Source organism: Macrobrachium rosenbergii, chromosome 7, assembly GCF_040412425.1.
Source record: "Macrobrachium rosenbergii isolate ZJJX-2024 chromosome 7, ASM4041242v1, whole genome shotgun sequence".
NCBI lineage: Eukaryota > Metazoa > Arthropoda > Malacostraca > Decapoda > Palaemonidae > Macrobrachium > Macrobrachium rosenbergii.
This window is the reverse complement of record NC_089747.1, coordinates 14,765,001-14,782,500: the sequence shown is the minus strand read 5'-3', so window position 1 is coordinate 14,782,500 and position 17,500 is coordinate 14,765,001. Positions and strand designations below refer to the sequence as shown.

The 17,500-nt window shown below is 37.4% G+C and overlaps 2 protein-coding genes across 5 annotated transcripts in view; one reads left to right on the top strand and one right to left on the bottom strand.

Annotated features, from left to right (window-relative positions):
- Positions 1-12,116, top strand: part of LOC136840154 (tubulin beta-4B chain-like) — a 24,082-nt gene extending 11,966 nt beyond the window's left edge. Inside the window, exons 2-5 of one of the 3 annotated variants that reach the window (XM_067106591.1) lie at positions 6,930-7,042; positions 7,418-7,539; positions 9,480-9,724; positions 9,948-12,116. In XM_067106591.1, coding sequence (XP_066962692.1) covers positions 6,930-7,042; positions 7,418-7,539; positions 9,480-9,724; positions 9,948-10,772 — 1,305 coding nt within the window. In that variant the 3' untranslated portion in view covers positions 10,773-12,116. Of the gene's footprint in view, positions 1-6,929; positions 7,043-7,417; positions 8,836-9,479; positions 9,725-9,947 lie in introns of all 3 variants that reach the window. The other 2 variants (XM_067106592.1, XM_067106594.1) reach the window with 2 other exon arrangements.
- Prp39 (pre-mRNA processing factor 39) overlaps positions 1-17,500 on the bottom strand; it is a 165,198-nt gene that overhangs the window by 127,288 nt on the left and 20,410 nt on the right. The gene's annotated exons all lie outside the window — the stretch shown is intronic.

Below are 17,500 nucleotides of genomic sequence, written 5' to 3'. Positions count from 1 at the left end.
CCAAGCTCGACCTTCACAACATCCATCAGGAAGAGCAGGTGTAGCAGCAGCTCCGGCAGGTGTTTGGGGTTAATGTTGCGTATTTCCATAAATTATGATTTTTTTTTTTTTTTTTGCGGCGCCGACTCAAAAGATGGCCGAAGGGTCATAACAAGACGCTGGCTATGAATGACATGTAATTAGTTAGTTCTCCGAGTTTGTTATGTTGCTGTTAACGATAATGAGTTGCCGAAAGTTCAGGTGTACTTTTAGTACATGTAATTAGCATTATGCAAATGGGTGTTCTCAAGACGAAAGACAAGAATGAGGAGGTAAAATTTAAGTCTTTAACCATTAAGACTGGAGGAAGTTTAATATCATCACAAGAAACAAAGACGATGCACTGAACTGTCTGGTATAAAATAGGTTACGTCAATTAAAGTGTTTAAAAATGTGTTTTCACTTGTACACCTAAACACTTCTTACGGTTTTAGTGTTAAAAAATGTGTTTTCACTTGTACACCTAAACACTTCTACGGTTTTACTAAGATATAAAGAATACAACACAAAAAATATTAAAAGAATGAACATCACTCACGCCCAACGAAAAAAAATCTGCACTTGCTTCATCTGCCTTGGAAGTTCATGGTTTATATATCCTCAATCAGAATCCGATTTTACTAAGACTATAAAGAATACAACACAAAAAGTATTAAAAGAATGTATATCAATCCCCCTCAAAAAAATCTGCACTTGCTTCATCTGCCTTGGAAGTTCCTGGTTTATATATCCTCAATCAGAATCCTTAAGTCCACGAGTCGTTGTGGGACCTTGAACTCACCTAAGCTTGAATTTAGAGGGGCGGACACAAAATGGGACCGGCAAATTCTACACGAGTCCTGTCCCCTCCCCCTCAGCCATCCTCACTCCCTCTCCCTCCCCTTCTCCCTATTTTCTCTTGTGTCCTAGTCCTGGCCAGCTCCCTAACTTTGTCCCACCTCCTACCCCCCATCCCTTTCTCCATTAGTAATGTCATTACTCAGTGGTTTCCTTCCACAAACACGGATCCTGCGGGGCACTGGAATGTGTTTCTCTCTCTCTCTCTCTCTCTCTCTCTCTCTCTCTCTCTCTCTCTCTCTCTCTCACGCAACTTTGTCCTTGCAAATAAGTGGTATTTATATAAGTACACATGCACACACACACATATACAGTATATATTTATACATATACAGTGCGTTTTTTTTTAATGTCGATTTATTTTCCTACTCAGTTGTTATGAAGCACTACAATTGCAATCGCGTGCTGTCGCCGGGAAGCACTGCAAGGAAGCATTTGATTTGCTTCACTTGACAAAGCAATATGTTTACAAATTCTGATGTTGACCTTGTTGGTCGCAAATATCATCAAGCAGTCTTTGGTTTCACGTGCCACTATGAAATGCTTTGCAAAGCTGGCAGAATTTTAATCGTGGTTAGCAATAATGATAATAAGATGCTTGACGCCTTACCACAAATATCGACGGAGAAAGCATTTCACCCTTCAAAATTATTGATTAAAATAAAATGTCGAAGCTAGTCGAATATTCTTTCAAGTCTGATATTTTGTTACTGGTGCTGTCGATGAATTTAGAAGAATCATTAGTTTTCTTTTCTTTTTTTTTTAATGTTATTCTCTGCACGGTACACCTTTCGAGAATTAGCGACCTTGTGATTGATTGATAGATTGACAGATTTTAGGTATACAAGCCAAGCACTTGGGCAACTACGCCATTCAGGGCTGAATCGGAAATTGACAGTGAAAAGGTTTGAAAGGTGTAACAGGAGGAAAACCTCCCAGTTGCATTATGAATCAACTGTTAGGAGAGGGTGGACAGTAACATGGAAGAAAGATAATATGAACGGAGGTACAGTAAAAGGAATGAAACCAGTTGCACCTAGGGGCCGAAGGGACACTGCAAAGAACCTTCAGTAATGCCTACATTGCACCGCATGAAGTTCATTGACGGCACTAACCCCCTACGAGGCAACACGACCTTGTGAGCTTTCTAAGCTTTCTCTTGTCCTTAACACTAAAGACCAACAAACGGATTATATTAGCTCTTCAGAAACATGGAAACCTGAATAATATTAATGCGATGAGTAGCTTAGTATGAATGAAGCTCTGAACTGGAAATCTGAACGATAAATCGCCAATAATTATTATTTTCAATCAATCTTCACTGTCGCATTCTGATTGAGCATTAAAGAAATCCAATAAAAAAAATTCTTGTCACTGAACATTGCACATTCATTCTACATTTCATGAGCCTTAAAAAATCTTACAATATGCTAATAAAAAAAATGAACACAGCCCCGTTCATCACCGGAGTAATTCTTCAAGACACATTTTTTTTTTTTCGCTGCGGTGCTTTATCTTGAACGAAGCCATTAAGCGCTAACGGTGCGACCTGAAGTTAAGACTGTCATTTGAAACCATATGTTTGAAGGTCGTGACCTATATTCTCGTTTTTTTGTGTTTTCTTTTTTTTCTTGATTGCTGTGTTTTATCTACTTGGCCTTTTTCGCGAGAGGAAGATTGGCACAACAAAAGGAAGTCACACATCGAGAATGCTAATGGAGGCGGAATGGTTAAAACATATGAGAGAGAGAGAGAGAGAGAGAGAGAGAGAGAGAGAGAGAGAGAGAGAGAGAGAGAGAGAGATTTACATCATGGCAATATCAATAGAACAACAACAACAACAACAATAATAATAATAATAATAATAATAATAATAATGATCATAATAATAATGCCTCCCCAGCCAAGGGACGCAAAACACATCCCTGCAAGACCCACCGAAGAAAACAAACTTAGAAGGAACTCAGTAGTTTGACGAGATAATGATGAGAAGGTATTTAAAGATGGCGGAGACGGGTCCTTTACCCAGGGATGATTCAGGTGGATGGGGTGATCTGGGAAGAGGGAGGGAGGGGTGGGGGTGTTGGAGTGTTTCCTTCTCCCACCCACCTCTCCCCCCTATGACATCATGGCTGGCATATTCGCTGGTTGCATCCGTGCCTTTGGGTGTGTGAACGAGAAACAATAGAGGAAGAAGGATGAGAAAATGACACAGCTCGTTCAAATAAGAGTATTATAAGTCTCCCAGGTGATGGTAGAGAGAGAGAGAGAGAGAGAGAGAGAGAGAGAGAGAGAGAGAACCCTAGTACTACATAGCAGAAAAGAACAAGAGAAATTATAGTTCGCTAAAAAAAAATATGCATGTGCTCAGTATACTTTGTGGTAGAGAGAGAGAGAGAGAGAGAGAGAGAGAGAGAGAGAGAGAGAGAGAGAGAGAGAGAAACTCCTAGCTCTAGTTAGCGGAGAATGACCACAAGACAGTTGCGCACTGATCATCTTAGCCTGAAAGACGGGAAGTTTTTAAATGCCGTTATGACCTCAACCAACCAAACACATTCCATCTCGTTTCACAGATGAATTTGTGATTAGCGCTCTGCAGTTATATGTAGATTGAGCCAATTTCCGTCGCAACTTGGTACACAAATCATGAACACTTATGGTGCCAGGTCCTTTTTCCTCACTACAAACAGAACGAAGTTCTATTCTTCGTCTTTTGCGATCAAGTTTTAGATATTTTCTTTCCTCTGCCCAAAGCTGTTCCATTCGTACATCGATTTTCACATAATACATTTTATCCATGTAAAATATGACAATCTCTTGATATCATTCCTATGCCCAATCTCCATAAGTACAAAATATTCCCATATCTTTTTATATATGAAAATATACAGATCTTACTATAGCTAAATTAGGTTAAAATTAAAGCTTCAGTTTGTCTCTGCCTGAAGCATGAACTAAGTATAGTTCCTATGACCCGAACGAGAGATATCGTCCTACAAAGGGGCGGGGAAGAGGGGAGTTATGTTGTAACCAGCTCCCCACCCTTCCAGAACATTCGCGCTTCGAGTTGGCAACAAGTCATGCCTTATTGGATGCATAAGTAGTCCGTCCTTCTTCAGCAGCCTTCATTTCCATACTGTCACAGGGAATAAACGTAACTTGTTACAAAATCGCGCCTTTTTAGGGTTAAGGAAAGTGACATAAGAGAGGAGGATTAGGAATTTGGATACAAGGAGTCTTTTAGTCATATGTTCTCATGTCTAGGATTCTAGTCCACCTCGGCCTACTACCCCAAATCGAACCCAGCCAGCTTATCTTCAACATTAACCAACGCTTCTTGAGAAGTGGGTTAATCCGAAATTCTTGCCTACTTAATTATCGTAACGGATAATTGATAATCATCTTTAATTAGTAGCGGTTTGAAAGAGTGGTGGTCTAATGAAGCTAAATTAAGGAAGTGGTGGAATTCGTGCTTGTGATTATCTCTCGTATGATCAAAATACTTTATTTGAAAAATAATCTTGGGAACATAATGAAATGCATCAGTATAAGCTTTAAAGCCTTATTACTTCTAGAGAGAGAGAGATTCTATCAAAATCGAGGACGCCATCCTTAACTACAGGTCATCCGAAACCAGTTGGGAGAAGGTCCGGCCAGATTCCTGCCACTCCCACTTGACCCAGACTCTCTCTCTCTCTCTCTCGTTGTTGCTATAACTAAATGCACTGGGAGGCAGTGGGTTGACAACCATTTATCTAAATAAGATAACACAGTTTGTAGCTTTCGTACGAATGTCGTCGCGTCATCATTCAAGCACTGTGTGCCAATAGTCACTTCTTTTAAATCTCTCTCTCTCTCTCTCTCTCTCTCTCTCTCTCTCTCTCTCTCTCTCTCTCTGTCAGGAGATTCCTTCCTACAGCCTTGTCAAGCGTGGGCAAACCTTGGCCAGAAGGTTACACCGGCACGCTTGCGGTAACGAAGTTACTTCTCTTTTTTTTAGTTTATGTGTGAAAATAACGGCGATGGATAATAGACTTAACTGAGGTTTCTTCTAGTTTTTTCTCACTGGCGGTAACTTGGCTTCCTTGCTGACGAGTATTTTGTTGTAACTGGATATAATTATGTGTATCCACACACACACACACACACAATATATATATATATATATATATATATATATATATATATATATATATATATATATATTGTGTTTGTGGGTGTGTGTTAAACCTATGACAAAAAGCAAAACTAAAGATCTACGGAGATGGTGATTGAGAAATGGAAGTTTAATTTAACTGAGACAGTAAGCAAAAAAATAAACTAAATGAAAGAAAATCGACTGAAGGAGAACGACCTACTCCTCACAATCACACCATTAAACGGTCACTTCACCATCCAACTCCAGTTGCGAAAGTATTCGCGAAAACATCTATCGCGGAGAAAGAGGGGCGGGGGGGGAGAAAGATCGTTCGGCCGTGTACGAAGACGAGTGTGGACGATAGACATGAGCTATTGCATATTTGTCTCGCGCGCGTGATTCACCGACGTATCTAATTACGTGCAACTTCCGAAGCTCTTCCTGGAGCCTCTTTCGTTTCTGCTTTGGCAGATCCTTGAGAGAACACAAAGCTGAGAAGTGATGATGGTGAAAGTGCCAGTGTGAAAGCCTTCCGTGATGTTGGATAGTTTACAGGAATGCGCAGATAGTCCGAAACAAATTTAAAAAGCGGTAAATAAGTACCAGTATAAGGTAAATATAACTATAATACTAAGGAGTAAATTCCAACGATAAATAAACAGTACGCGTAATATATTTTGCCAATTATGTTATGCTTGCCTACCTACAATTACACAGCTTTTCACAAGAGCAAAAACTCGAAAACAAGCATTTCCCCACAACTTTACACAAAGAAACAAATGTTCTTACTATCAAACCATAAATAAAATAATAAACAAAAGATATAAATAAATAAACTCAAAATTCCAAATTGGAAACACTATTCGTAGAAAACTTCCACCAACCGAAACTTGAGGAAAACAAAGGAGAGGAAAACGCCCCTTCAGACTGTGTTGGCGACGCCAGGGCGGGGGAGGGGGGATACGAGCCAGCCGCAATGACGGAGGAGTTACGGTATCAAGAGATCCGAATCGCTCGCTCGCCCCACCGGAAGTTATCATGAATAATTTAGAGGCTCCTGAGCTCTTCGGAACGGTCACAGTCACATTACCCTGGCGCAGATACTGTACGGACGCACGCACGGACGCTAAATGCGCTGCTGCGCCTTCAGCCGTGCGTGTTTTCTTAGTTAACTGTTACCCGGTACATGAATTAAGTCACATTCTTAGTGCTAAATGGTATAAGTCATACATTCTTAGTGCTAAATGGTATAAGTCATACATTCTTAGTGCTAAATGGTAATCATAAATTATTGTACATTTGGTTGCATTCAACGCTTCAAATATACATTCTGAATGTTACACATTCAAAAATTACTGTATACTTTGATGTATAAAAAGCTTCAAATATAAATTTAACACTGATAGGTATGTGTTCTACAAAATACTTCCGACGTTCATGACTGATGAGGTCTTATACACTGCTTGTGTACTTAGGTTGTCTTACTGACGAGAAAAAAAGTATAATGTTGCAAGCAGTGGTTTTTCGTTTTTGTTTAAAATACCACGTCACATTTCTTTTTGTTTGCTATGATGGCCGGACACTATAATCCGAGGCAGTTATATGAAGCTTGACGAATGGACCTTTATTATAGATGTGTTGGAAATGATACGTCTTTCCCCAGCTTGTAATGATATTGTCTCTTGGGAAGGGGTTGTGGAAGGGCGGGGGAGGAGAGGAGTAATCTCTGAGTAAATTTGGGGAGAATGAACTTCATGTTTTTGTCTCGCTCCTCGTGTTGGAAAATTTTACTGCACTTCATTCGTGTGCTCCGGGAAATGAATTTCAATTTCACGTTTTTCAGTCTCATTTTTTCATGCGCTGAAGGAGTAACGTACAAACAAACATACTAAATATATAATCTTCTTCTTTTCAGTTCTGGGAAATCATCAGTGACGAACATGGCCTCACCCCTGCCGGTACCCTCAGGGAGAACGTGCCCCACGACGTTAGAGAACTGCAGCTAGAAAGAATTAATGTATACTACAGGTAAAACAATAGTTCAACATGTCTTCTGTTTCCCCTTTCAATGTTTTCCTAGCGTTGGTCAATGCAATTCCTTAGGTCTTGATAGAATTTAAATTTTGTGCAATGTGAATCATTACATCAATTTTTACATCACCCTTAAGATCAATATATTACCCTTAAGATCAATATACTACTTAGAACTAAATGTACAAAGGATGGCTAGGGCATTACAAACTAAAGAAAATCAGAAATCATACCCTGTGTATCACCCCGTCCACTTCCTCTCTCACTACTCTTTATCGTAGCATTCAAATCTATAATATAATTTTATCACACTAAATGTTTCGAGGTGCGCTACCCACTTTCCCATGAGAAATAACCTTTGCCCCTTCGCAGTGAGGGTGCCCCTGGGAAATATGTGCCCAGGGCTATATTGGTGGATCTTGAACCCGGCACAATGGACTCTGTCAAAGCAGGACCTCTGGGAGAACTCTTCAAACCAAGCCACTTTGTTTTTGGTATGTCACAGTTGCTGTCAGTCAACACGCCTCCCCCGAGCCCTGGTCTCTGGGATGCTAACACAGCAAATGCCTAACACTTTCCGACGAGCTATGGAAATTCTCGGGATCATGTAACCACTAAACGATGTCTAAATCCTCCCCCCCCCTGCAGAATTCATCAGTCTTTGAACTCAGCAGGGGTCCTAATCTTTTTAACAATTGCACATAATGCACACTCACTCACGGGAACGGAACTTTCCGGGAGTTTACAATAACGACACTAAAACTGTCCTTGATGATCGACCTCTGAAAAAATACCTCAAGCCCATTGATGGGCAACAGGTGTTGACTGGTGGTTTAGCATTAAAGGCATTCAACACATTTCTAATATGTTTTACTAATCTAGATGTTAGTTTGCTTTGCAGCTTTATATGTTTTAATAGATGTCAGTTACTATCTTCACGTACTTCCAAACAGATCAGAAATCATGTTTTTATTTCATTCTAAAATACGCAGACTTTCCTTTATGGACAGCTTGGTGGCCAAAGTATGTTAATTGTCACTTTTATGTATGTTAATTGTCACTTTTTATTATACACAGTATCTCTTATATTTGTTTGGAGGTGTTTGAAGAAGCTTGCATTATAATGACCTGTGTAACATTGCTTTAGCTGTGAGCACAGTCTAGTGTTACTGAATGATACACAATCTTAAGCACATTTTTTTTTTTTGGTCTACTTGTTGCATGTAATTGTATAAAAATCGCCTGACCACACACGAGTAGCATCTTTGACATAGAAAACGTTGCATTTAATTATATTCAAGATTTATTTTAGTAGGACAATTCCAAGGGAAAATAACATGACCTATCAATCAATCTTTCTGCCTGCAAGGATGTTACAAAAAACAGTTATAAACATCTTCCAAGAAAACAGTCCCAACCAGAACGCTGCCTCTCGGTGTTCTCTGGAGATTCAGTAGCTGTGATGATGTATTGCATGGACTTACAAACAAAAAATGCAAGGGTTTTCTACTTTGATAGGACTTAGTGCATAGTGAGTTAGATCACATTAGACTGGCTTTCACACAATAGACTGTGCATCAACGGCAAGGCAATGTTTCACGGCCACAAATGGGTAATTAAAGATTCCAAGAGCAGACAGTCTGAGATTTTATTACTGCTTATTAACAGCGAAGGGAACAAGGGCAAGTTCGTGCCCCGCGCTGTCCTGGTAGACCTGGAACCTGGCACCATGGACTCCATCAGATCTGGACCTCTTGGACCCCTCTTTAAGCCCGAGCACATCGTCTTTGGTTAGTAGAAAGTCGAGCTGCCCCACGGAATGGGGCCACTTTGTGAGCAGCCTGAATTCCAGTTGTCAGTCGTTTACCTTTAGGTGCAACATGTACAAAATTGTTGCGTCTTTTCATCCTCTTTGGTACCATTCTTAACAAAACAATTACGTAGTTTGCAAAAACTAATAATTTTTAGCAAATTTTAAAATGAAAGGTTCTTAATGACCCTAAAAATAACTTAAAAATTAATTCCTATTAAATAAAATCCTTGCATCATCTGATAACTTAAGATTTTTGCCAATTAGCAGATATTTTTAAAATGCATGTATAGTATTTAAGCTCATGCCTGATGATGCTGGCTTTAATAGTTTAAGAAAATGCATGAATATTTAGCAGTGAAAGACTATGTTTATTTGTGTAACACGTCTCAAAATGTTGATTAAAATTTACTTTAAAATTATCTTCATGAAGTATGCTGTTGTGTTTCCAGAGACTTAATTGTGAGTTTAACATTTCTACAGTATAGAATCTGCTGAATGTAATATTCTCTAGTGTAAATAATAATGCAGTCCAAATTGACATATATAAAGTTGACTAATCAATCTATACCACATATAAATTTTTTCCATGAAACTAATATATATTCTGTTGATTCCTCATAGGTCAGTCTGGTGCTGGTAACAACTGGGCAAAAGGTCACTACACTGAAGGTGCTGAATTAGTCGACTCTGTATTGGATGTTGTAAGGAAAGAAGCCGAGAATTGCGATTGCCTACAGGGATTCCAACTGACACACTCCCTTGGTGGAGGCACCGGATCAGGCATGGGTACCCTCCTCGTTTCTAAAATCCGAGAAGAATTCCCTGACAGGATTATGAACACATTCTCTGTTGTACCATCCCCCAAGGTAAGGGACCCAGTTAATGGAAAAAAAGCAAAAATTTCCTTTTTTTAGTTCTGTATTGTAAACTGAACAAGACATAGGAGCAAGTACAATGAAAGGTTGCCTGATTTCTGCAGTGCATTTTGCACCTAATATAGTGAATTAAATACTGTGCTATTTCAGTACTCTGTCAGTGCAACTTCCATTTCCATGCCAGTGCTTAAGGTTATATCCCTTTTCTTTTTAGGTATCAGATACTGTCGTTGAGCCCTACAATGCCACCCTTTCAATTCACCAGTTGGTAGAAAATACTGATCAGACCTACTGTATTGACAACGAAGCTCTCTATGATATCTGCTTCAGAACTCTCAAGCTCATGAACCCAACCTATGGTGACTTGAACCATCTGGTCTCACTCACAATGTCTGGTATTACTACTTGCCTCCGCTTCCCTGGACAGCTCAATGCAGATCTTAGGAAACTGGCTGTGAACATGGTACCTTTCCCCCGTCTGCACTTCTTCATGCCAGGCTTCGCTCCACTCACTGCCCGAGGGTCACAGCAGTACCGTGCCCTCACTGTCCCTGAACTCACCCAACAGATGTTCGATGCAAAGAACATGATGGCTGCTTGTGACCCACGCCATGGCCGCTACCTCACTGTCGCTGCTGTTTTCAGAGGAAAGATGTCCATGAAGGAAGTCGACGAACAGATGTACAACATCCAGAGCAAGAATTCTTCATACTTCGTGGAATGGATCCCCAACAACGTAAAGACTGCTGTCTGTGATATCCCACCAAGAGGCATCAAGATGGCCTCCACTTTCATTGGTAACTCAACCGCTATCCAAGAGCTGTTCAAGCGCATCTCTGAGCAGTTCACTGCTATGTACAAGCGAAAGGCTTTCCTCCACTGGTACACAGGTGAGGGAATGGACGAGATGGAGTTCACTGAGGCAGAATCTAACATGAATGACTTGGTATCTGAATACCAGCAATACCAAGAAGCCAGCGTTGACGATGAAGATGACATTGGCGAATACGAAGAGGATGCTGAACCAGAAGCTGCCTAAACTAAAAGCTGCAATAATCAAACTCGAATGGCAATTTGTCACATAGATTTGCTGTGCTGAATCCAAGTTTGCATCTAGTAATCTAAAAATGTTCTGTCGTCCTTGACTATAAAAGAAAGACATGAGTTTGTTTAAAGCATGACAGATGTTGACATTTTACTTATGCATCAAATACCACTTATGCAAATCGATGTGCGCGTTGCTTATTATCATTCATAAACGTCATAATACACTAGATCATTTTTACTAGCCAGGAAGTTTTTTTCAATTGGTTCAGTCTTCAACTAGCAAACGGCTACACTAACTTTCTACCGAGAAGAGGATTACTTGCCATGACCCATTAAAGGACTCTTGGCGATGATATCCCTTTCCTTCGTGGGTGTTGCTTATATCACTGCCATTATCATCAGCAGCTTTGTCTTTGAAAAAAAAAAGTAAAATAAAAATAAAAAGTTGGAGATGATGGTGTCTTTGTGCTTCAGCCTAGGATGAAGGGTTGAGCCAGTGGCTGTTCAGATCTCTCATTCGCTCATCGTTATTAGATTCTGTAGCAATAAGTCGAAGGTTCATGTCGCTTTAACTCACAGCAGCGCAGGAATCCTTCTCGTTCCCTTTGTGCTTTAATCTAAGTGAGTTATTCAAACAAAAGTAGAATTATATAGCTTTTATACAAATTATGTTACGGTTTTGATATCGGATTTCTCCATTTTGTCAAGCCTTCAAAGAATATACCAGGAAGGCAGTGTGTGCTGTCCTTGGTCCTGTGAGGATGGTAGGCATAGACCCCTAAGGCAATTCCTCCAGACATCCCTTTGATTAGGATATCTCCATTCCCTTTCCACTGGAGTACTCCGAATTCCTCTTAAACTTAACTGAATGGCCTCTACAGACCTTACAAGAAAGTTTAAAAAACAAGGTATGGCTTCCCTTGACCCTGTCCCTCCCACATACATCAAGAGAAAGGCTGCTATCTTTTCCATCCCACCGCCCAAACCATCATTAAAAGTCCCTTTAATACACGTATTCACATCCCAGTCCAATTTCCCACCTACACTAATGTTATAAAAGGAATCCTGACCCTGGAACTGTGGGCAGTATAGACCTGCTCTTCCACCCACTTGACAAGAGAAGGGTCAAGATTATCGCCTTGGTCGACGCCAACACACTACTACGCCTCTTCACATTCCTCGCGCTACAAGGAGCTTTCAGTGTGGGCGTTTCAGGCCCATGGCAATGGACGTGGGTTGAAGGATGAATCATCAACCGGGAGACCCACCCATGTTGCCATGCCTATCTGACGCTCACGCCAGTCTAATACGGCACAAATAAAGTCACAAAATTCTACATGGTTCTTTTATTCACCTTTTTTTCCATTTTTAGGGACTGAAGGTTCTGTACCACGGGTAAAAATCATTGGAAACAATCTCAAGTACTTTTTTTTTCTCTTGTTTCTATTTGTAGCTCTAAACTGCCAAAATATGATTTAATATGCATGAATTTTCTTAAGCAAAGGAGAAATCGGGGTTCAAGGTATTCAGATTAACCAGTTGACTTGACAAACCAGTTTTTTCTGTCTTTAAAAGGGGCAAGAGACAACAGACCAGGTTACTTAGAACAGAAGCTAGCCAGTGTTAAATTATATATATATATATATATATATATATATATATATATATATATATATATATATATATATATATATATATATATATATATATATATATATATATATATTAACTTTATCACATACACAATTGTTCTGTGCATTAGTAGAATTACTAAAAGGACCTCATTCAAACTGGATGGTATCTAATTGATATATATATATATATATATATATATATATATATATATATATACAAGGCGAGAGTGAGTGAGTATTGTACCGACATTGGCCATAGGAAGGTCTGCGGCGGCTGCTTCCGTGTCAAAATCACGCAGCGCGTGTAACACGGATTATAGCTGCTGGGTTTCTTTCTCTTTTGAAGAATGGCACGTGAACTACCTTTTAGTCTTCCAAATACGCTTAGCGTCGTGGTTGCTCAACGGAGAGAAAGAAACATAATCGGATTAAAATGAACTTAAGGGAATTTCAAAGATTCTCAGGAGCACGACAGCGTGTGGCATCTAATAATGATGATGGATTTGATAAGGTGATTATGAAAATGTTCGACACTCGATTTTGTCATATGATGCGATTCGATGTGCAGTGTGTGACTTTATTTTCTCTCTCTCCAATACACTCAGATTTTTTCTTAAACATTTTCCTAACATTCTCTCTCTCTCTCTCACAAGGGATCAAGCAACACAGGATTTATAAAAATGGCGAATACCCTTGTGCTTTTCTTCAATACCCTGTCTTAGAGTAAATAAAGATTGTAAGAACTTTTTTTTTTTTTTTGCCCAATTGCTTAACTACAATTAAGGTCACTTTTTCTCAGGATGAGGTTATTTATATTGACAAATCCAAAGGTGAGGGAATTTCAACTTTAACTCTAATCCTAAATCCAATTTACGTAAATCTGACTTTTTACGATAACTGTGACATCAAATAACCCCAAAACCCAGAGCTTGATGAGAACTCAAGCCGTCTGCCTACCCTTTTTATATATTTCCAACGCATCAAAGCGCATACGACACACCGGCGTAACGTATCAAGAGCTCCGGGTCACGTAACAGGCTCAGATCAATCCCGGGGACGACGAGGCCTTGGGGTAACGACCAGCTTTCACAAAGGCTGCGAAATGAAGGTCGTTTCTTTCTCCGGACTCCCCCCTCCCTTAAGAAGGCCAAACTAGAAGCTCCTACTCAGACGAAGCCTTATGACTCGGCGACTCGACCTATAACCTATTTTTCTCGGATGAGCAGAGGTGTCTGTTTGGGTGTTGTCATACTGTCTATGACTTGTGTGACGCTACTTAATACTGTTAGATCAATCGATGTTGGGTTTTGTTTCGAGACAAAGGAAGGAAGCTGCAGGTAGATCTACAGACAGGCAGAGGCGATTTATGGAGGTTTATTGTTACTGAATGATTTATTATTAGTGGTCTCGAAGTGTTGTTATACAAAGATAAATGAAAAGTTTATTAGAATTTTTTTTAGACTGGTGGCGATATAAAATCAATCTGAAATTATAATTTCAGTTTCACAAAGATGGGTAAATACCACATTTACTCCGCTGGGAAAATGATAATAAATCATTTTAGATGCTATAACGTTCTGGCTTCCACCGGCCCATTTCACTGGTATATTTTTTTTAATTGGTTCAGAGAACTTGTAAAGATATACGAAACCAAAAGGAAGAACATACATTGTGAAAATGACTCATGGAGAAGCATAGTGTTAGCATCACTTATAGTAGTCTTCAGTAAATAAAGGTCATGGCTAATTCTGTGCCGTCGTTGAATATGTAAATACAAAGGATCTCTTAAAATGTCCTAAATCGTCATTCGAATTCTAACTGTTTCTAATTTGAATAAAAAGCGGTTAGTAAGCACGTTCAATAAAATTTCGCCTTTGGACAGTTCTTCACTTCTGTTCCGGTGTTTACATCAAACTGATCACAGACCATATAATTAGCATTGCTCTTCATTACTTGTTCGGATATAGTAATATTCGGATGGCGAGATATTTTCCGCCGTCTAAGTCACATAAAATGATTTTCATTTGGTTCAACACTGAAAAAAAAAAAAGGGTGCACAACTCTGCTTCTATTCTATGGGTCCTTGAAGACACTGATCCAGTGCCTTTGAAGAACCGCAGAAAGAGGAGCCAAGTTGGCTGAATTTTCCCAGCATTAGAGTAAAAGAAATTTAATATCAGAAGCAATCCTCTAGGGATTCCAAAGGGAGCCTTGGGTCCCCGGTCTAGCAGAGGGGTCCCCTCTTCTGCTGGTTCCTAAGGAAGCCTGGGGATCACGATACAACAGAATGGGTCTATTCCCGCGTCTCGCAAACAAACCCAGGGTCCCCTCCAACAGGGCTTCCCACAAAAGCCAGAGGGAGCCTCAGGAGCTGGGGAAGCGATGATGCACTATAAGGTCATTGTTACTGGAAATGGTTAATTCCTAAATAATGTCATCTTTTTATATTCTATATTCTATCCTATAGGACAGAATATTGAAATTAGGCTGGAACCTGTGAGATCATTCAGCGCTGAAACGGAAATCGAGAGTAGTAATCTTCTTATAGGGCACGGGGGGAGGGGGGCGATAAAAGGGGGCGTAACTCCTAGAAAAACGGCGACCGGCACACTGAATTAAAGAACGTTATAGGAACCTTAGCTCTGATATTCACATACTCTAGACTTTCCAGAGGGAGCAGGCTCTTTGCTAATAAGCCCGGCGTCTCAGCGACTCGGGTCGTCGATGCTGAAAAAGTCACTGCAGGCGGTACAGATAGTTTTTTTTTTTTTTTTTACAAAAATATTCTCCTACTCGAAAAAAAGTTGCGGGCTAGTCACAATAATTATTTATTGGTGAACTGTTTTTTTTTTTATTTAAAAGCGGAAAATGACTCTGCATTCAATAATATTAGATAATAATTGTTTGTTCCCATAGGCGATTAAAAAAAATCGTTGCACTGGGGGGCTAAACCTACTTTTCAACAGCTTAATCTTCCTCCATTCAAGAACACTTCCCTCTCGTGATACACGGAAGAATCTCTAACGATTCATTTTAATGTACAGTAAAATCAGATGGATAATACAAATGAGTCAATCAATCTTATGGTAAAGGACATACACTTCACCTTAAAAATGATACCCTAAATAAGACCCTCTGTCCACGCGTCTCATCCACTCTCCCGCTGATCTTGCGAACAGCGAAGTTTGACAAAGATGGGTTTGTTCAATACCTGGATGGATGACCGATGAGGAGAGTCATAAGCCAACAAAATAACCGAAGAGGGCAGAAGCATGGCACTAATAATCACACTTATACGTCTCGTCTGTGAAATAAATATAATAACTTTCTTGGGAGCCATTCTCCTGTGGAGCTCTATATATATATATATATATATATATATATATATATATATATATATATATATATATATATATATATATATATATATATATACATATATATACATATATATACATATATATACATATATATATATATATATATACATATATATACATATATATATATATATACATATATATATACATATATATATACATATATATATATATATATATACATATATATACATATATATATATATACATATATATATATACATATATATATACATATATATATACATATATATATATATATATATATATATATACATATATATACATATATACATATATATATATACATATATATATATATATATATATATATATATATATATATACATATATATATATATATATATACATATATATATATATATATATATATATATATATATATATATATATATATATATATATATATATACATATATATATATATATATATATACATATATATATATATATATATATATATATATATATATATATATATATATATATATATATATATATATATATACATATATATATATATACATATATATATATATATATATATATACATATATATATACATATATACATATATACATATATATATATATATATATGTATATATCTTAAAAAACTACCCATAGAATTTTCTTGAAAATAATCTCATTATGTTTTCCCACATCCATATAATTATGGAATTACTTAAAATTTAACCCAACCTAACCTAACCTAGGGGCATGGCAAAAAAACCAGGGCTGCATACATCTCAGAATTTTACCAGGAACCGCCCCAGTCAGGAAACAGAGGCGTCTCTTTAAAATTTACGGCAGTAACGCGCTCATTGCAACGCTGGTCGCTCGATCAGGGGAAGCTGAGTAATGTTGGGATCTGGTCATTCTTATGGATTGATTACCATTAAAAAAAAAAACCGGATGACCATTAAAAACAAAACAGGATGACCATAAAAAAAAGGTATATATATACATATATATACATATATACATATATATAACACTCGGCAAATAAGGCCCTTGAACTTCCGTGTGGCAGGACAGTAACTAGTAATCTCTTACCATAAATACTTGCTGGAAACCGGAAGGTAATGAGTGTAAGGTCTTCCGTCATGTGTGAATATTTTGTGTGTTCGTATATACTGCCCTATATACTAGTATATATACATAAAAAAAATTTTAACACTATATATCAAGTCCTTTGAATATGGCATAGAAAGCAGAAACCGGTCAGGATTTACAACCTTTTTAATTTTTCTGTGTGCTTTATATATATATATATATATATATATATATATATATATATATATATATATATATATATATATATATATATATATATATATATATATATATATATGTATATATGTATATATATATATATATGTATATATATGTATATATATATATATATATATATATATATATGTATATATATTATATATATATATATATATATATATATGTATATATATATTATATATATATATATGTATATATATTATGTATATATTATATATATATATATATATATATATATATATATATATATATATATATATATATATATATATATATATATATATATTATGTATATATTATATATATATATATATACATATATACATATATATATATTATATATATATATATATGCTATATATATATATATATATATATATATATATATAT